The sequence below is a fragment of the Vipera ursinii genome, assembly GCF_947247035.1.
Source record: "Vipera ursinii genome assembly, chromosome: 2".
Lineage (NCBI taxonomy): Eukaryota > Metazoa > Chordata > Lepidosauria > Squamata > Viperidae > Vipera > Vipera ursinii.
The window spans coordinates 276,051,684-276,073,995 of NC_139513.1; the positions used below are offsets into that span (position 1 = coordinate 276,051,684).

At 35.6% G+C, this 22,312-nt stretch overlaps 1 protein-coding gene across 2 annotated transcripts in view; it reads right to left on the reverse strand.

The window, feature by feature from the left end:
• Window positions 1-3,542: 3,542 nt before the first annotated feature.
• NIPBL (NIPBL cohesin loading factor) overlaps window positions 3,543-22,312 on the reverse strand; it is a 169,246-nt gene continuing 150,476 nt past the window's right edge. The window contains exons 34-47 of one of the 2 annotated variants that reach the window (XM_083354590.1): window positions 20,657-20,793; window positions 19,727-19,867; window positions 19,257-19,350; window positions 19,011-19,165; window positions 18,765-18,855; window positions 16,751-16,924; window positions 12,415-12,605; window positions 11,287-11,394; window positions 10,316-10,516; window positions 8,918-9,064; window positions 7,704-7,996; window positions 7,303-7,477; window positions 5,351-5,536; window positions 3,543-4,829 (exon numbers count right to left, since the gene is read on the reverse strand). In XM_083354590.1, coding sequence (XP_083210716.1) covers window positions 4,464-4,829; window positions 5,351-5,536; window positions 7,303-7,477; window positions 7,704-7,996; window positions 8,918-9,064; window positions 10,316-10,516; window positions 11,287-11,394; window positions 12,415-12,605; window positions 16,751-16,924; window positions 18,765-18,855; window positions 19,011-19,165; window positions 19,257-19,350; window positions 19,727-19,867; window positions 20,657-20,793 — 2,459 coding nt within the window. In that variant the 3' untranslated portion in view covers window positions 3,543-4,463. Of the gene's footprint in view, window positions 4,830-5,309; window positions 5,537-7,302; window positions 7,478-7,703; window positions 7,997-8,917; window positions 9,065-10,315; window positions 10,517-11,286; window positions 11,395-12,414; window positions 12,606-16,750; window positions 16,925-18,764; window positions 18,856-19,010; window positions 19,166-19,256; window positions 19,351-19,726; window positions 19,868-20,656; window positions 20,794-22,312 lie in introns of both variants that reach the window. The other variant, XM_083354591.1, reaches the window with a different exon arrangement.

A 22,312-nucleotide genomic window follows, 5' to 3' on the forward strand; every position in this document is an offset into this window, starting at 1 on the left:
AGGTCCAGCCATCTCAGGCTTGTGCAGTGCTGCCACCGGTTCAGCTCATTCCCCTCCCCCACTACCACTTTTCTAGGATGGTTGCATACCACCTGACAGGTGCCAATGTACCACAGGTGGTACCCGTACCACTGGTTGAAAAGCCCTGGACTAGGATACTTGGCAACTGGCATGCATTCATAACAGGCACAACATCCTGCAGTCACATGATACATTCACAGCCAATTTTCCACAAGCAAAGTCAGTGGGGAAGTGACAAGTCACAATAACATGTTGCACTTAATGACTTACTGACATAAATCAGTGCAGTCATATTATTTGTGACATTACGTAGCAACGGAGTTGCCAGTCCCAATTGAGTTTGATGAGGACTACGTATATTAAGACATGGAAAATACTTGTGTATCTGTAGGGCAAATACAGGTAGTCCTCAACTTACGATCACAATTGTATTTTTTTTTGGCTGCTAAACAAGGCAATTGTTGAGTTTGTGTAACAAACTTTATAACTTTTTGCAGTTGTTAAAAATCATGCAGTTTTTAATTGAATCTGGCTCCTCCATTGACTTTGCTTGTTAGAAGCTAGCTGGAAAGGTTACAAATGTAATCACATGACCCTGCAACCATCAAATATATGCTAGTTTCCAAGTTACTCATTTTCATCACATGACTGGGGATGCTGCAGCAGTTGTAGGTGCAAGAACTAGTAAATCACTTTTTTCAGTGCTGTTATAACTTTAGTGACTAAACAAATGGTTAATTCAAAGACTACCTGTATAGTGTGGATTAACATGGCTATAAATGCATATCTAGAGAGCATTGTTTGTGTTAATTCCAGTTAATACATCAAACTGCTAAGAATATATTTTTAATAGAATGGACAAAGTCCAATGATTTCTCTTAAAACTATGACTTTCATATGGTAACAGTGGTTTTAACTTTGCAGATTTTAAACTTTCATTGACTTGTTAAGTTCAGTTAATGTTTTGCAATGAAAATATTAAAATATGTACCGTTGTGGGCTCATCTGTAATCACCCTTAGACCCAGCTATTATTTTTTTTTAAATCCCATTTATATCCCGCCCTTCTCCGAAGACTCAGGGCGGCTTACAATCTAAGCACAAATCAATGTGCTTAGCAATAGCCTTCATTCTATGTATATGCCTGCTTATTAGGGCTTTCGGGGGGCCCCAAGTGGCATTTTTACAAAGTCAGCTTATTGCCCCCAACAATCTGGGTCCTCATTTTACCTACCTCAGAAGGATAGAAGGCTGAGTAAACCTTGAGCCTGGTGGGATGCGAACCTGCACTAATTGCAGGCAGCTGGTGTTCCCACAAGATGTGTAAGAAATTAAAATTGGATTTCAAATTTCCATGAAACATGTGAAAATTTAGAACTCTTAAAATATTTTTGTTGGCTTTGATTGAAAATGAGATAATTAACTGATTGAAAACAATCATGATAAATATTACAGAAGGAATATACAGGATTCTGAACAAGATAAATTATAGACCTCACTTTATTAGACTTTTGATTTGTTATTTGCCAGTTTTTAACTCAGAATTAACCAGCTTCAAAGTTTTTCTGAAGCCACCGAGTTGAGAGAGGAGAGTATGGATGTCTACAGTCATACATATTGAGTCCATCTGCTTAGCCATATTTAATTATCAGTTTAGAGTCGTATCACCCAGCTGAGCTGGGAGAACAAGTGATTGAGGGCAATTGGGCAGATATTTAGTGACAGCAATATGACTAAGTGGGTAAATTGTGATTAGGTGACTGCAAAAGTTCAAATTAATTTTCAGAGTTCTTGAAGACTTGGGTGCGGTATCCAAGTATCTCCCCTGCCACAAAGGAGAAGTTACTAGAAGATGTAGAGCAAGACCATGCCCTCTCTCTGCTTTGATATGAGTGCCAGCAAGAGTTTTGACTTTTTCACCATTTAACTGTTTGTTGCCATCCCTTTTTAGATGACATTATAATTTCAACCTTAATGGCCACCCACTCATAAATGATTCTGCACATGTACAATAATGGACAAACTCCCAGGTGAGGCCATGTAGCTAATTATATTAAAAATGTAGTTCTTAGGACTCAATCCCATTCAACTGAATCCATCCCCCTATAATGACTGTTGGATGTTGGGAGGAATGAATAACGTATTTCTTATAATATACTGATATATGGGATGGCAAAGCCCAACAATCATGTCCACTTCAAATGTGTTTGGCTTGCTAATTTTTATTATAAATATATATGCTGCCCATCTCACTATTGGTATTTAGGAATATCTCTAAAATGTTCTAGTTCAGCAGATTCAATCTACAAACAACCACCGTGTGTTTATGGGGCAAAAAAAGTTTCATCTATATATGTAATAGTGGAATGAACTGGAATCCAAAACACAGAAATTAGAAATGGAATTTACCAACCACCAACAGCAACTCTGCTTCTTTGAAACTTTCTCTGAACTGCCTCCCCCCATTTTTTAAAAAAATTTACATTTTGGGCCCTTCACCCTAAGGAATAGGGTTAATTCTTATTCTCTAATATGGAGCTACGTGATTAATTTTCTGGTAAAATAGAACATAATAAAATCAATTTGTAGATACTCAGGGAGTAATTGAGTGACTGTTAACTGCCAGTATTGTACAAAAAAGAATTAGGCAAAATATAATAATTGCATGAATGCAGGACAGCATTTGCTTTCACAACCTTAAGAAATAAATTTTGCCCAGAAATATTTGCAGCAATTAAGACAAAGAAGAGGAAATGAAAAATATTTCATAGAGCAATTAGATTCTGATAATTATTAGTCATGTCAGTTTAATTTTTAATACTGTACAAGATAATGAATTTGAATATTGTGTTACTATTTCCTACAGATCAAGTAACACACTAGAATTCTGTAATAAAAACACACCCCACCATATATTAATTTTATAATTGAATGTTTCTAAAATCTTTGATGAACATCCATTTAAATAAAATGTAGACTTTAAAATAGTTATTTGCTAATTATTATGCTATTCATTTCTTCTGCTTTTGTCAATATGTAAAAATTATTTTTGTTATTATCCAGAAATAGAACAGCTGAAAGAATGGTGACAGTACACATTGAAGCACCACTCGAGACAGTTTAAAATAGCATTTTCAGTGTATAAAAGATGAAAACAGATTTCAAATAATTAAAAAAACCCTATCTACAATACAGCCATTTCTGTCCAGCTTTTTAAAAAAAATCATTTAAAATGGTTAAATTAGTGCAACTATAAGTTACAAATCCACATTGATTCCTGACATTTGCAGGCTCCAACTGATTCAGTACGGGAGTACCACTTGGATCATAATAACCAACAACAGAATACAGGCGCACCATCATTCAGGAGATGCCTTTGCGCATTATGTCCTAGTGTAATGCACTCAGATGTCCTAACGAAATATACATGTTTCTTTACTCAGAACAGAGTGATGTTTTTTCCCTATGTTTTGAACATTGCCATATGAACAGCATTAGAAAGAAATTGAAGCATACAAGAAATAAACTATAGTTTCTTTTTATATCAAAATGTACTCTTGAAAATGTGTTTGGCACAGTGCTAAATCATATATAGTTAATACTAAATATTGCAGGATACAATAAAACCCTGGAGTTAACTTGTGTTTACACCCTTGTAAGGGATAAAGATACCAATTATTCAGAAATCAGCCTATACAAACTGTATAAACAATATTTATGTCTTGCTTTGAAAACCACTGATATAGTAAATTTTACATAAAAGACTGGAAAATAATATAAATGGATTTAAACAGATCTTTACAATAAGAAATTCAAATGGAAACAGACAAGTAACAAAGAGAAGTAAAAAAATTTATTGCAGTATTCGTTCCACCAGATTTGCTGGGGATCCCTTTTCTTGTATTATTTCAGGGTGACCTAATACATCAAAAATCTACATTTACAAAAACTCCTCCTGCAGGTAGGTCATAGATACTGCATGCTTTTTTCCCCCAACAGAATAAATTATAGATCCAGGAAATTCTGCCATTTTACAGCCTGGAAAAACGATGCTTTCCTTGAAACTGGGCTAAGCTAAAGAAAGCCATCCGCTGCTAGGTTAAACTCCAAGAACACTTTATTAAGAACATTAACAGACTAATTTCCAACATTCACTTGTTTATTTTTTTTTAAACAGAAAGGGTTTTTTTCAAGATATAAACATTTTTTTCGTTAAACTATTATACAGTGGGAGTAAAAATGAACTGAGAAGTTTCTGCTGCACAACAGCGAAGGAAGCTCCCACAAAAATGTTTACCAAACATTTCCTTCTGTTTCCTGCATCCCAGGTGTCATTCTTACTCTTCATTAAATTGATTTATTTATTTTTTTGCCAGAAAGTTGGTAATTTCAAGTTTTTTTCTGTTCTTTCCTGTAAAATTTGGCTGCATGTGTACAAATGCATTAGCTGGAAGTTCCATCCTTGGCGGCATACAGCGATCGTAAAGTCTGAACCACTTTATTAGTCAGCTTATTAGCACTCGTTAGAGCAATTTTTTTGTAAATAATGTCTGACTCTTTGATAGTGTCTACCCAAGGCACCAGTTTGCGGCCATCACGGCGCTTAGCCTCAGTCCAGGAGCCACTGTAGGAGCCTGCCATCCATTGAACACTGAAGCCATTGCTGGTTTTCTGTACTACTCTTGCAATTTGTGGTCGATCTTTGTACTTTGGACAGCAAATAGCGATGACATCCATGACATCAACACTTTCATTCATCTGTGCTGCCAACTCCGTAGAGTCTGAATTTCGTTTTGACCTTCTCAATGACTAAAACATTGGAGGGGAAAAAAGACCAAGTGTTACACAAAAGAACTTGATTGAAATTATTGCTTTTATTGCTTTTAATCCCTTGACGCCGGGAGTTGGGATTTTCCGGCACACATTCCATTGCCGGCAATGAGACGCGACCGCCAGCGCCAAGGGGTTAACATATCCTTGCAAAAATCACATATTTTAATTTGTACCCGTCTCTTTAAACTCTTATTGATATATAAAATTATATATACAAATGAATCATAAAGCTACATAAAAACTTGGCAACAATAAAAAGGTTACACACAATACATTCCAAAGGAAATTTTTTTATACTAGATATAATCTCTATGTTTTTATTGTTTTTGTTAAAACTTTCTACAAAAAGTTGTATAAATGGTTAAGAATTTCTATCTACAATTTTTATATGCATTACATTACTCAATGTACATTTTATTATAGACTGACATTTATAAGCACATAAAATCATTTTACGTAATACGCTGCGAAATACGTTGACTCCTCCTCCGCCTCACCCCTGAAGTGCCTCCTCCTCTATCCTCCCCATCACTCTCATCCTCCTCTGTCTCAGCTGCATTGTTCCTAGGGCTGCCACCTCCGAGCAGCGAGGTAATAGCTTTGTTGCGAGCATTTGTGCTTGCTGATACTTCCCCGTCTTCTTCCTCTTCATCAGGATCCAAATGTTCCATAAGTAGTTTGAACTAAAAAAAGTGTGGGAGGGGAGGGGAGAAACTGTTTTAAAACAGGAGGAATATGCTACATAAACTCCTTTTAGTCAAAAAATTTTAAGCAGAAATGATCGATTACAAAATTTGGTTTTCTTTCTCAGACAAACTAATTAGAAGACAAAAGAAAAAAACATTTTAGGTCTTTCTACTGTCAGCAGCTTCAACCAAGCCACCAAATAGTTGGAGCATCTTGCCCTTCCTCTCAACCCATCTGTAGACAATCTGCAGTTCAAAAATTACACATAATTCCATGCAGAAAAACTTTCACAAAAGAAAATAATTAGCTCTAATTATGGAAGATGTGTGACATGAACATGTAGCAAGTTAAGGAGAATTCCAGAATATAAAATTTGCCTTTTTTAAAATAAAGGTTATGCACCAAACACTAAATCCTTGCAATACTTGGTTCTCACTGGTTTCCTCCAGACACAAAAAAAGGGCTGATCCAAGAAAATGATTGTTAAAATTATAATCAGGGACACCTAGACATAAGTCAATCTGCACACATTAGACAGGACCAAAATAAGTGTGATGTTGCAACTTTCTTGTTGAAACCTCTGCTCTGGAAAACAGCATGCACAGAATCTAGAGGGAAATACAAGATCCCAGTGAACAAGATAATAGTTCAGGAACCAGTTCGTCTGCTTTGTATATTCCTAATTTTTATGTTTCTGATGGGGTGAAATTTTAATTTGCTTACCCCTGGACAACAGAACCATATTATGTAATAAGGGAAGTAAAAAGGCCAATTTATGTGTCATGAAACTTTAAAATAAAGAAAATCTGAACTAAATCATTGTCATCGATGCTTCTAGAAATGGATTATACTATATTTTTTTATTTAAAATACTGTACATTTTATTCATTAACATAGATTTTTATGTTTTCATATACTGTACCACTGCTATGATTAAAGCAGTTCAAATATATAAATACTGCCAAGATATGCTGCTGCTGATTCATCATCTACTTTTAATTACTTAAAAACATATTTAATGGCACAGAACTGCATAATAGCACTAGCAATAGCAGACTTATATATCGCTTCACAGTGCTTCACAGCCCTCTCTAAGCGATTCAGTCAGCGTATTTGGGTTCTCATTTTACCAATGCGGAAGGATAGAAGGCTGAGTCAGGATCAAACTCTTGGCAGTGAGCAGAGTTATCCTGCAATACTACATTCTAAGCACTGCACCACCTTGGCTCCTGTACTATAATTACAAGTAGTCCCTGACTTACAACCATTCACTTAATGACTGTTAGAAGTTACAACAGCACTGAAAAAAGTGACTTATGGCCATTTTGCACACATACATTGCAGCATCCCCATGGTCACATGATCAAAATTCGGGCACTTGACAAGTGTGCCAGTTGTATTTATAACATTTGTAGTGTTCCAGGGTCATATGATCACCATTTGTAGCCTCTCCAGTAGCTTCTGACAAGCAAAATCAATGGGGGAGGCCAGGTTCACTTAATAACCACATGATACACTTAAGAGCTGCAGTAATTTGCTTAGCAACTGTGGCAAAAAGGGTTGTAAAATGGGACTTTGGGCTCTTCATCATAAGCCAAAGAGTACTTGCATACAAATTTTTTCTTGTGTAAAGATAAAAGTATTTGATGAGTTCTATAATCATTTTACATTTAATTTGATACCTATCTCATTTCACACCGGTGGAGAACGTCTATCTTCAGCCAGTAAGTAAATAGTGATGTTTTAAATAGTGAAAACTTACATCTAAGTATTGTTTCACTATATTCCTCTTCACATCTTCTGTGAGTCTGGAATTAGCCATATCACTTCGAAGGAAGTCCAGCGTCTGTTTTGGATGGAAGTGAATTCCTGCTTTCCTGTTTATCGCTTTATCATAAACTTTTGCTGATTCAGAAGGTGAGTATTTCTGAATTTTACTAATAAAACAAAATAAATGTTTTAAGAAAAATCGCGGTGCACTTTAAAGAAAGCAATAACAACAGATATTCTGAATCAGTCAAACTTTTTTAACATTATAAAAACAAATGTAACTTAAATATTTAAGAATTATTGATTCAAATTCCCAAGCGTTCAGTCCCAAATACAACCTCACAATTTAGAAAACAGAGGTAATATAAGCAAAACTAAAATGGTCCTTCTTACCTATCAGAAAATCCGCACAGGTTCTTCAAATGCTGTTTTAACATCAAAAGCAATAATATGCCCTGGGACACATTTGCAAATTCAATCAAAGGAGCTGAATTGGCTGGCAAACATTTCATGACTGCATTTATATCATTTTCTTCATCAGAGTCTGAATCAGAATCTGCACGTTTTCGTGACTTCCGGGATTTTTGAATTTCCTCCTCACTTTCACTGTCACTTTCACTATTGCTTTCACTTTCACTTTCTTCATCAGAGGAAGGTTTTTTTTCTTTTTTATATTTTACCATAGACTGAAAGAAAAAGAGACATGTGCTTTAGACTATTAACAATAACTTATCTGTAATTTCACAGTCATTTTAACAATTTCTCACAAATTTGAAATACTGGTTATGAGAAATTTAGTGACATTTTGTGAAACACAACATCAATATTGAAATATATACATGAGCACTCAGTGATTTCATTTTCAATTTGGAATATAAATGACATGTTCACTTTTTGTCAATGTCATTATTGCTATTTGCTGCCCAGAGTCACATTTTTTGTTAGTTGGGAGCCATAAAAATCCATAAATAAATAATTTTGGTGTCTTAACATTAAATATTTCTATTGAAAAATAACCAATTAATGTGAAACATTCTATATATTTCAGAAAGGGACTCAAATAAGGGTCTGATTTTTTTTTCTTTTTACGATCTGTTTGTTCCTTAATTTGGGGTAGAGTTGGAGTGACTGGATGGAGCTGAGCGTTTACTGACCAGATGCCCTTCTTAACACCTACGTGGAATTCACAGCAGATGAAGCATCTAAATTAACATTTTAAAAAATGTAGTTTATGAATAAAATACTACCTCTTTTAAGTTGTTATAAACTTCAAAAATATAACTTTCTGAGAATTTAAGATGAAAAGACTGCACTAAAAAACTTTTTTAGAGCTTAAATTTATACAAAGTTATTCTCCTCCTTTCATCTTCTCCATTACAGTTTTTGGTCAAATTTTACAGACAAAATTAAAATTATTCTAGGATTCTGTAGGCAGTAAATATACTATTTTGATCAATGCAGGCACACTGTCTTAGTTTGGACCACTTGAGAAATTATCTGTCCAAGGTTCTACCTTTCAATCTTTTACTACAGATTGAATTATTAAAGATGCATGTGTAAGAAATAACTTATCAAAAAGAAAGATATTAAAAGAGAATTTCACTGACCTCTTTAAATGACTGCAGAAGGTTGCTACCAGAAACTGATAATGTAATATCTATATGGTGCATTATAAAAAGTGGCTCCTCCTGGGTCTGATAAGGAAAACAGGCCAGATTGTCTGCTATATACAAAAGCATGTTCACCTCTGTTTTCTGTTAAAATAAAAAGATATATAGATATGTATATAAAAGACATAACCAATCAAATCCACATTCTATGTACAATAGCTAGATTTATCAAATACTTTAAGTAACAAACATCTGCAATTCTCTATTCTATTAATACCCTTCCATATAGTGGTATCAATAGCACAGCAAGCACTGGAGGAAACCTCTTTGGAACTAGAGATCAACAGATAATTCTGATATTTATTTATTTTATTTATTTATTTGTTTTTATAAACCGCCCTTCTCCCGAGGGACTCGGGGCGGTGTACAGAGTAAGGTAGGTATACAGATTGAACAATAGTGAAAAACAATAGTAAAAACAACTGAGACCCCAATTAGAGCTATCAGGCCAGGCCGGACTGCTGGAACAGGTAAGTTTTTAAATCGCGCCGGAAGGTGCGGAGGTCGGGGGCCATCCGGATTTCGGTTGGCAAGCAGTTCCAGAGGGCTGGCGCACCCACTGAGAATGCCCTCCCCCTGGGGGCCACCAGCCAACATTCCTTGAGCGGTGGCACCCTGAGGAGGCCCTCTCTGTGGGAGGACGGTGGGGTGTTGACATTGGCAGAAGGTGCTCCCGTAGGTAGTCCGGACCCATGCCATGTAGGGCTTTGTATGTCATTGTTAGCACCTTGAATTTCACTCGGAAGGCAACCGGAAGCCAGTGCAGCTCACGGAGGAGAGGTGTGATATGGGAGTATCGGGAGGCCCCCAAAAGTGTCCGTGCCGCTGCACTTTGCACCAGTTGAAGCTTCCGAGTGGATCTCAAGGGCAGCCCCATGTAGAGAGCGTTACTTCCAGCTAGATGGTTTCTATTAAGAGAGAGGGGGGGACGAGGAGGGACACACTGTTGAGATTGTTGGTTGCTGCTGTCTCAAATGACCAGTTTTAAACTATCTTAATATAATTTGGAGATATTATGCGAAGACCTAGCTCTCCAGAGAAGGCTCTAATTGTGGAACAGGTGGAATGAAAGAGAAAAAAGGGACAACCAGCAGCAAAGGTGGATGCATTTAGTTACTATGGCAATGAATGCAGTACTGGAAGGCCTGAAAGATATGGTTGCTAACACTCAACAACAATTTCATAGCATATAATCACAATAAATTTCAAGACAGATTAATAAATGCACCCATGCAATTAAGTATAGAAATTCAATGGTGAAGCTACTTTGAGCAAAAGAAAGAGCTTCCATCAAGGACATTCTAGACAAGTACTGAAAGCCTGTGTAAGACTTACAGCTGTGTCATCAAAGAGGTTGAGCAAAGAAATAAGAAAGGCTCGTCGGTGTTGCCGATTCCCTCGGATCATGGAGTAAAGATGTGAGCACAAAGCGCTGCTAGATTCATCCTGTCTAAACCCCCTCACAGGATCTTTTGGGCAGGTATTGATTGCCTGCTGTACTTGGTAAGACATCTTCATACCAGCCACTGCTTTCATCTGAAATTGAACAAAATGTATAATGCCTATATATTTCTTAAAGCAATCTGAATGAAGTAATTGTCAAACAACTTCCATGCCATATACTAAATGACTCCCTATTCTGCAGCCCTTCAGATTCCATATCCTCCTCTCCCCAAATTTCATTTTGATTCTTGCTATTCCTATTCCATCTATTTTTAACTATTTAACAAGAATAGACAAAGTCTGTTGTAAAGAAACTCTTACGCTGAAAAAAAATGTGAACACAACTGGCTTGCAGAGAACAATTCAACTCTGCACCTCTTAAATCATGAGAGGATGAGCAATTACATAGTAAAATCTTACATGCAATATTGATAGACTACATTCTGAAGACATCCCAAAGCTGGCAAGACTATAAACAAAAGCTATGTAACATTTCTCGGTGAGCACAGCTGGCTCATCATGTCTAACTTGTGCAGGTCTGGTCTAAATATGCCTTTCTTCTACAAGGGGGTATGTATATATATTCCTTGCTTCTAAAGACAGACTAGTTTTTATTTTCAGGAAGAAACATGTCAAAATTTCACATGCAAACTTTAGTAAAAGTTCATGTAGAATGGCATGTCTCAATTTTTGTATATTAATGGGAACATGCTTTCTGTTTTTCCCCCAGAAACTGAATTACCACATCCTTTTTACTGTGAAAATAACCTAATGTTATGCTTCTTTTGATTGTATTTTTATATAAATGGAAAAAGACAGAAATGATACTTAATTTATTAAGATAAATAAAAAGATAAACATACATGAATAAACCCAGCATATTTTTTGTCTATTTCCACCAGCTGTTGATCTGCTTTGTTCCTCATAGAAGGCTCTGGATCTGTGCCCATTGCTATTAAATATGGTACACACTGCAAAAGACATAAAAACATCATTGAAAGAATTGCATGTTTCTGTTTGTGAAGAAAACAGAGAAAAGGGAAACAGAAAAGTATAAATATTTTCTTTCTCGTATATAATCACATTCTTCTCCCATCTACCATCCTCTCTAAGAGGATGAGACAGAACAGTTTCCTCCTGTGAATAGCGAATGATTCTATTATTTATATGTCAAATGATCCCCACCCTTTCATTTCAAAACAAGGGAAATACTTGATATTTCCTCTGGGCAAATATGGTAAATGACCTTTTTAAAATATTCAGCCATAAACCAAATGAAAGGCCACCTATAATCAAAATATTATGCAATCCCATCTATTAAGATTCTTCTCCAATACAACACAACACAATTCTCGTTGTGTTGGTAAGTCTATCAGTCTTGGGTGATCAGCCCAGGAAATGATTCTAGAGGGCTGGAATCAGAAGATGCTTTTGTCTGTGGTAGCCTGCTAACTCTAAAACAGTCGTGTCAAACTTATGACGTCACGTGACGTCGCGAGACGTATTGGGGCTGTTTTGCCATTGCTGGCAATGTGATGGGCACGGCTTCTGGATGATGCATCCGGCCCGTGGGCCGGCAGTTTGAAACCCCTGCTCTAAAATAATTCCTAAAGACTATACTTTACATTAAAAATTCATGGGATATATAAGTATTCTCCTATCTGATGAAGAAGGAGCTCATCATACCATGCTTTTAAAAGATGTTCATTTTAAATAGATTTTTTGACATATTAATAAGAACTATCTGAAGTTTGTGAAATCAGATCAGATACATTACAAACAAGCCAAATAAACTATGTAAATAAAATTTATTTATTTATAAAGTTAAATAAATTTTTGCTGAGCATCCAGAAAAATATCCACATCTTAAGTATAAAAATATAGTGATTACAACAGATTTCTGTACTTTCTTACTTATTAGTAAGCTCCAATATATATTGCTCCCAGTCAATATTTTACAGAATTGGAAACTTAAATATAGAATTATATACCTGAACTGGATGGATAAGACCCTGATTCAATGTGAGTGCAATAACATTGAGCGCAAAATGACGAACACTGGACTGTGCGTGAAAGAATGCTTCAAGGACTTGTTTAAGATATAGCTGCATGATGGAGCTGCTCATCCCTGAGGAAATATCACCCATTTCTTTCAGATCTTCTTGTTTTGCTACCTTTTTCCCTACAAAAATAGAAAAGAAAGGAGAAATCTTACCATGATATCCATTATTTATATATTGTGTACATGTTGAATGTATATTTTGCATTTCTGTTATTGTTTACAACAGAAATTGGAAAGAGTGCCACCTAATTGAAGCCCAGTTTGTGAAGTAAGATGGAATCGCCCACATTAATATACCATTCTCCATTAACTGATAAACTACTTGAACAGCTACCTTAAGTCACCAATCTAGACAGATGAAGAAAAAGGCAGAATGGGCTGTACCATTTCAGATCACAGATTGAATAGATTGGATTATTTAAGGCTGTATATAAAGATAAAATAGTTTTAATTTGCCTATTAAAAAAGCACGCACATACCCTAAAAACCTTCTTCTAAGGGAAAGGATGTGCTCACTTCCCAACATCTGTCACAGCAATAAGAAGCAAGAAAAAAGTTATCAGGTGTGAGAGGTGTCCAGGGAAGAAGGGTAGACTGTATAATTACAGAGAAAACTGCCTGAAGAAGCATAGTTACACATTAAGCAAATAGGTCTTATAGTGTCCTTTGATATAAATGCATACAATTAAGATAAATACAGCAGAAAAAAAGAGGAAAAATAGGTCATGTACTAAACACAGAAGCCAATACTCCGATATGCATCCAAAAAGTGAAAAGAATTCTGGGAGGACAGTATCTTGGTTCAAATAAAGTAATGGGTTTCCATAAATATAATATCTGATTGAAAAGAAGCTCCATTAGGGTCAAATCAATATAATAGAACAAACAAGGAGTGAAATAAATATGAAAAGAACACCGAAAGCTTATTTGGGTGTTAAGAAATATAATGCAAACTTGGCGAAATGTTCCAATCATTTTAACATCCAGTCAAAAGAATAAAAAATGCTGATTGCTAGCAGAATTATCAAAGCAGTTCCCTTTGATTGATAAGCTATTGGTTTTCTGTGCAATGTCAATGGCTTTCAAAATTTCCAGCAAAAGAGCCAGAAGGATGATATTTGCCAACCCTAACAATCCGAATATCAAAGTATGTTATTCGATCATGGTACCAAGATTCTGTGCTCAGGTGACAGAAAATACAGTTCTGCTCCAGTTGAACAACTTCAACTAAGGTTCATTTGACCACCAGTCATTATTAGGATGCAGTCTGCATTGTCCCAGTGAAGGTTTGACATTAACAAGGAATAAATAATAAATAAATGTAGGGAAACATAAAGAAGAACCTCTGACTATTCGTGTTGCAAAACACTTCTCTCAGTGAAACAGCCTCTGATACTGTCCAGCTATTTAATGGAAATGTTTGATGGTATCAGGGTGCATCATACAGAAGCTTAATTATTTTGCAATGCAATAGCAGTGCTTTAGCTTTCCATTTTATCTAAGCACAGATATTCTATTTGTTATAGTATTAGAAGAGAAAATGAACTATATCTCTATTTCTCTCTCTCTCTCTCTCTCTCTCTCTCTCTCTCTCTCTCTCTCTCTCTGTGTGTGTGTGTGTGTGTGTGTGTGTGTGTGTGTGTGTGTGTGTGTGTGTGTGTAAACAGAATAGAACAGAACAGAATAGAAGCTGGAAGACACCTTGGAGGTCTTGTAGTCCAGCCTCCTGCTCAAGCAGGAGAACCTACACCATCTTAGACAAGTGACTGTCTAGCCTCTTCTTAAAAATCTCCTGAGATGGAGTGCCCACAAGATCGCTCTCTCTCTCTCTCTCTCTCTCTCTCTCTCTCTCTCTGTGTGTGTGTGTCTGTGCACGCACGAGCACACACAAACACACACACGAAACCAGAACTAGGAATATTGCCAGTCAGCATGTTGTTATATCAATCATGATTGGAGCCCTTTGAGTGATACGTAAATGACATCCTTGCTATCTAGAAATATTGAATTTATCCGACCAGCACACACTGATTTTATTTTTTAAAATTCCTGCTTGGTACTGCCTATATTTTTAGATGCTATCTTAATAATTCTTAGGTTGTTGGTTAGGACTTGAATTAGTAAGTTTCCACCAGTTAAACTGTGAATCTAACCACACTTAATAACACTAATAAAATATGCTGCAAGAAGATTGCAAAGACTGACTACAAACAACAGTACAACAAAGTAGAAACAATTGTGCATTGGAATTCAGAAGAAAATGGGGATAATTGAGGTGGCAATATCAGGGGATGGCAGAATAAAAGATAAATAATTGGAGAAGATTACAAAGTATCAAGAACTGAAAATCAAAATTGGAAGATTAATGCAAAAACTGGCCATGGTGGTGCTAGTGGCTATAGGCACACTGGGTGCCAGAGTGGTAAATCTTGGAATGCATTTAAAAAATCTGTGCATTGACAAAAATTTCTATCAATCTATTGCAAAAGACCTTCTCTACCTGTTGAGATTACTTTTTCAAAAATCTTACCTAAAAAGAGGTTGGAGCTAGCACTAGTCAAATATCTCCAAATGTTTTTTAACAACCAAACACATCCAAGAGAGGATTTGTCTGTGCAAACCAGTAAACATAAAATCAGGATTACAGAGGCAGGTATAACCTGCACCAGGTACCAGGTGCCCCAACTATCATCAAAAACATGCAGTTATAACATGTATCTGAACATAGTGAAATTATAAGAATTCCCCCATTTTTAAAAAATTTAGCAGAGAAAGTCATTTTCTGAACCTGTAGAACAAGAATTAAGAAAAGTATAAGGCTTGACTGTAAAATAGCAACTAACTCAGACATAATTTGAAAACAGTGAAAAGAAAACAAGGAAAACAGTGATCAATCTAAAATTTACCCTTCAGAAATAAATCTAAGGATCAATTAAAATGAGCAAAGCAAGCGATAAAGAGTATGAACTGCAAGTCCTAGCCCTTTGGTTGCAAAGTCTTGGAATAAGTTAAAGAAATAATAATCACAGTCAAAACTTGAGGTCTTTGGTATAGTGCTAAGTTGAACATAAGTGACAAAAAAACAAATATATTTCAATGTTTAACACTTCTGTAGTTCTTTCAGTCTAATAACTGAAGGCCAGTTAAATTTAATTAGTTTAGTTTAATTTAGGATTCTGGCAAAGAGTTTAGGGAAGAGCTAAAGAGTCGCCTTGTAAGGGATGGATGGATGGATGGATGGATGGATGGATGGATGGATGGATGGGAAGAGATGCCTGATGGTTTGCAGGAACTGCCAGATATGTTTAATTTCCAAACCAAAATCAGAAACAGAACTCTAAATTCTAAATAGAACAGAACTGTAATTCTAAAGTGGACAGGTATGTAACTGACAAGGAGACACAAAATTTTCTACTCATTCATTAGAATCAACCAACATAATAATGAGCTTTGTTTAGATCAGATCTGTCCAACTTGTAAACCATGAGCTGCACGCTGCTCTGGATAGCTAGTAATGTGGTACCACATTATTGTGTGATTTATATACATTAACTATGTTATATATTTTATATGCGGCCCGAGACAATTCATCTTCACTCGATGCGGCCCAGGAAGACCAAAAGGTTGCACGCCCAATGTTTAGATAGCTAAAATTGAAACTAATTCAAATAACTCACTTGTATTATGTGCTCATGAAGATTAGAACTGTTACCTTGGGCATGAAATCAACTGTCAATTCTACCAAATGTCCTTTCCTAAGTCACAAAACCTATTGTCAGTTGAAAATTACATACTCCCACAGCCAGAGTCCTTGTGGAAAGTATATTGGAAAAATAAAAACTGATAATTTGAAAATAGGAAATCGAGAAAGGGAAAAAAAGGAATATAATGACAACATATGCTCCAGCAGTCTTCAATGATGGGAAATATGAAGAATGTTCTCTATAATATTTCTGCAGCAAATTTTAGAAAGGAACTATCAGAAAGAGTAGCAGTCCTCCCAGTCTGAGCACACACACTAGGAGGGAAGAGTGGGCTTCTGCCAAACTTTCTTAATTTTGGTATACTGTGAATAAAGCTCAACACAGGTGAAATATCTAAATGAGTGGCCAACAAAAAGATAATTAACATTACATTTTACCTGTCTCGCTCTTCATATGACAAAGACATATGAACACTGAATTGTGGTATTTAATATTAGCTTGATGCTACGTAATCAATTACATTTAAATTATTTACTGAATGCAATTGTATTTATCACTCACATTCTCTATCTGCCTGCTGCATACGTGTATCTTCCTCTTGGAGGTATGTCTGGAGATTTTTCAACACCTGGATTTTTAAATTTACTGAGCAGTTTTTATCAGAGAGAATATTATTATACAATGTCTTCACCTCTTGTTCAAACATTAGACCTGGGTGTTGTATGAAGGCGAATCCTGAGAAAAATAAGAAAATGCAACTTAATAAATCTTGTTACCGAGTTGAATTTTTAACTTTATGTATAACTTTCTACCACAGGAAACATTATGTTTCCCTTTTATTGTCTCCTTACATATACAAACATTTCAGTATTATCCTGCTTCAAAAAACAACAACTCAGCTTTGTTCATAAAGTAACAGAATTAAGAATGTCAAACTATGTACACATAAACATAAGTAACAAGTGCAGCCTAGATTCATCGTTATTATAAATACCCGCTGGAATATTGTAGCACTAAAGGTTTTGCATAAGGGCAAGCAAATTGAGGACTTCCTATCCCTTATGACCAAAATAGTCTATAATCGGGTGGATGCCACCAAGAAAGAATGCTGCCAGGGCCTAAGTCTTCTTGCTTCATATGGAATTAAGATCCAAAACAGAACTTTGGGGAGTGAACACACTTTGTAGATTATGCTAGTAAGAAGAGATAATGTCATAGGTGTATGGGTGCTAAGCTTTATAAAATAAAGCTAAGCTTTTTAAAATAAAAACCAGTGTATTCAATTGGACCTGTGTGCTTTCCAGTAGAAAATGCAGCAACTTTGGCATAAGAACAATGCTACTCAACACATTTCTGTTATCAGTCAGGCTACTTCATTTTGAAACACCTACGGTTTCCAAATGGCATTCAAGGGCATCCTCATGTTAAGTGGATAGCACTTGTCTAAGTTTGGGGTGGGGGTGGTTTGAATCACTATTGCAAAGGTATCCTTAATCCAAAGAACTTCTCAAACAATGCAGCAGCTGAAACTCTTCTGGCCACAGCTTTCATATGCTGAGCAGGTCCAGGACAACCAGACACAGACCTGATTTTACGCTGAGTGTAATCCAACTTAGTGACTGAGATCAAGCTGATTTGATCACAACAACTATGTTGTGATATAATCCTCCTTTGATCCATCCAGTCCTCATGCCTGCAGAAATTGGATGAGAACCTCCACAGCATCCCTAACGTATAATTATCATCAAGATACTGATACTTCAACCCAAACAGAATAAACTTTCCAAGTAGTTTCGTGTAGATTTTGAACAGTATAGGAAAATACTGTAAACGCCACATTGGAGAAGCCAGGAGCACACCAAAACAGAACTTTCTACTTCAGAAGGAGTTGAAGCACCATAAAACAATGTTTTCAGCTCCTAATTCTCAGGCAGTGTAGAATAATACAATGGTTAATAATATAAAATGCCTCTGAGAGATCTAATGAAATTAGGTGACAGTGTCTTCCCTCCAACCAACAAATTTCACTGACTGTGTGACTAATGCTTTTTCCATCCAAAGAAAATTGGTAATCTGTTTCCTCTCTAGCTCAAGCCCCAGAAAGAGAAGACTGGAGATGAGGTTAATGATTGGATCAAGAGATAATTCAATTCAGGAAAGAGTACATCACTACCTCCTTCAAGATTTATAATATCTCTCCTCCTTCAAAGAGGCATTTATCACTCCAGAATACTGGTGCACATACTACTGAAAAAAAAACAGGTAGTGCAAGGATCTGGCTCACAGTTATTGCAAACTGTACAAATAAAAATTTATTATGTTTTAAAATACAGAACTATACAATATTAAATTGCATCAAAGGTACACAATTAGATATACAAAACTAGATGCTAACAAATTTGCATCATCTTTCCTTTTCTGAATATAGCTCACTTGCTACAAACCATTACTATAATCCAAACTACATTAATAAATTATCTTGGAATGTTTTATTCAAAAAGCAGTCATTCTGTAATGATCACAAGCAGCCACTGATATACATAATAAATATTTCAAATCTGATGTAAAATCTCACCTAAACCAATGATGGCTTTTGTTTGTACCTCCTCATCTGAATGCTTGGTAAAATACATTAACAATTCAAGTACTTTATCCTTTATGTTAACCTGTTTAAAGAGGAAAAGAGTGCAACAATTAAAAAGTAAGTCAGAGAATGTTTCATTCCCATTTAACATTTTTTATTAATATCTAAAAACAGGAAAAAAATGGTTGTTATCGGGGTTTTCCATCCAGCCAAATATACTTTTAAATATAGTATTACCTTGCTGTTGCCTTTAAAATCTTCTTGATCAAAATCGAAATGCCGGCATAGTGCTCCAACAGTAAAAAGGGATCTTAGGAGTGCTGGTTTATTTGCTGTAAGCACAGTGCTATTTGGATCTTCTTGATGTTGACTTTTTAGTTTTGAAAGTGCACCTAAATAACAAAACCTATTATAATGCTGTTTTCATAAACACTGAATACTTTTAAAATAATATTCATAAAAAATTCCAAATATTTAACTCACCATAGTATCTATTAAAACAAGCCCATACAAATTTAAAATTCTGTGTGACTTTGTTAACAACTGCTCCAAGACAGCTAACACAGTGCTGCACTACCTAGAAACAAAGCAAAAAATCTTACTGCTGAGTAATGGAGAAATCAATGTTCTGCTCTTATTTTACAGATTTGTTTAGACTTCAAGGCTATCATAAAAATGGTATATTATTTATTTTAAATTATTTCTAGCTTCTTTAAACAAGTAGTTTTTTTTACTTATAAACAAAATACACAAATATTGTTTAAGTAAAATACTGTTTTACTTAAACAATATTCAAATAGTCTATGAATAGTAAAAATAAAAAGTGCATTGACTAACCATATTTTTATATCCATAAAATCAACATAATTTCTGCAATTTTAACATTCCCTTTCAAATATAGCATTTTCCACTGCTGTAAAAAAGATTATTTTTAAGTAGAAATTAAACCTTACTGTCATGCCATATTTGATTATGAGCTTCATGAGATCTTCTTCTATCGTAGCAAGGAAAGTCTCACTTGGATGTTCCATCAGTGGCACTACCAATTCTAAGATCTTTGCAACATTGCAAATCACCATGAAGTCATTTTGATTCTGTAGAAAATATTGTATTCAATTAATTATGTCTACTGTGATCCTTTGCTATATCATGAAAAGCTCAAGTTCAACATTAAAATAAAGCATGCATGCTACTGGATGGTACGGTACCATGGAATAGCAACTGAGCAGTCACAACTTGTGTTCATGAACTAGTACCTTTTTTAGTGTGCAGCTCTCATTACTCAAGTGTTATGTGAGAAAATCTGAGAGGGCTGACTGGTTTGTTTCTATCCTACTTTTGAATCATTTAAATGATGAAAAGTGGGATAGAAATGTTAAAATGAAGTAAATATTGTCCTTATGAAAATTAAAAACACACAAAACATAGAACCACGAAGTTGGAAATGGACATTAAGTCCAACCCCTGGTCAGTGCAAGAATCCAAATGAAAGCAGTCCAGAAAAAAGCCACATAGTTTTTGTTTTCTCCAATTTCCACATTTCCAAACCCACCACTCTCTGGATAATCAATTCCATTATCAAATTGTTCTTGTTCTCTAAAAATACTTCAAAAGAAGTCAGTTAACAAGCAAATTTAAAACCTAAAACAATAGATGTAACAAATTTGAAAAGAAAGTCCCTCCCATGAATTTAATAAGGAGTTTATTAAACCACAGCAACAGGCATGATAAAAATTAAATAGTAGTAAGGACAACCCTAGAAGTAGACTACTAAATAGTTAGTCTCAAAACCCATTTTACTGGCTTCTACCCACATTTTAATCTTAACTTCAGCTGAAACAAAAACTTTAAAGAGAAGCAATATGAAATGGGTGAATACTTACACTGCATTTAGTTGTAAGATATGGTTGCATGGTCATAGCATGTTTGACCATTAACTGAGGCCTGATTTTGCTGAATAAAAATAAAGTGGTTATGCAAGCTACCAAGCGACTTGAATTCACACCCTTGTTGTCAGAATCTGGAAAAGAAATATCATTATTTACATAAGCCCACACAAGTACCTAGCTATCAATCAGTCATTAATCTAAATGGCCAGCTGAAAGAAGCCTTTCAAGTGAAAATATTTATAGTGGCCTGATTATGTCTAGCATCACATTGTGCTGCAAAAATAAAAAACAAAATGGTTCCTGACTGGGAAAGTACTGGGTACCGACATAGTTCCTTTATCCTTTCATGTGCTTAGTAAGTCACTGTTTATGATAGCCCAAACAGAAATTCTATTGACTGGGTCAAAACCTAATTTCAGTCTTAAAGCTAGCATTATCATAAATTTCAGACATTTTTCAGTCTTAAGATCAATATTATCATCATGACAATATTTTAAATAAATAAATCACATACCAATAAAAACACTATATTCAAAGAAACAGTATTATTTTCCAATATAAATTAAACAAACAGTGCAGATTTAAATAGCTAGCCATAAAGTCTCACTTTAATTGTGACCCTTTCGATTATAATAATATGAGCTCATCTGGACAACCTCACTTTCTCATATTCCTCTTCCCAAGGAATCAAAAAGATAACTGATGTTTCACATAACAATTCCTTTTAATTTTGTATGCAGAAGTATCTAAGTGACTAAACTCCTACTTTCTTGGATGAATGCAAATCATGTGATCTAGTTTCTTTATACTATATCCTATTCTTGAAAACTTTCCAGTTGTGTACTGTGGCTAAGAGCCTGAGGCAGAAACATCAAGAAAACTATTAAAGAATAAAACAAAACCTGGATGTGATTTGGCCTGCCTTTGCACCGCAATTCTGAAAAATTATGTAATTCTAGTTTGTCCATCCATAAAGGGTAGCCATTCCAAGTTAATAGGAATGTTGTCTTAAGATACTGACACACATTACACCAGAAAAACTAATATTTCATTTTCTAAAATGGGAGGATATATTAATATAATGTATGAAAGTACCATGAAGTAAGGATGCTAAAATGAAAAACACACTAGGAAACATAAATGTGTCAGTAAGAGAGGTGTCCAAATAGGCTTAGAGTAAGAATGAATGTAAATGTAACCATGTGTATGTGTAAATGTAACCATTATTCTCCACTCCTGGTTTTCACACTCATCCAGTCCTTTGGGCCAGGGGTCTCCAACCTATGGGCTGTAGCCCGGTGCAGGACCATGGCCTATTGGCCACTGTGCACGCACCCTCCCCACTTGCACTAGCGCCACCATGTGGCCTCTAGCGGCCCATTTGTGCATGGATGCTAGTGGCCTGTTTGCGCATGCACATGTGCATCAGCGCGGCCGCAGGTGCACACGGCCTGCTTGACCATTCATGTGGGCGCTAGCGCCCCCACCATGCGCGGTCCGTTCATGCATTTCCCTGCTCCTCCCTTTCCCTCTGGGCTGCCAACTTGGAGAGGGTGGGGAGCTCTGCTTTAGGCTGTGTCAAATTAAACTCCAACAAGTAACTTCTTATCTTCTCAGATGACGCACATAATATTTCATTAACTATCAACT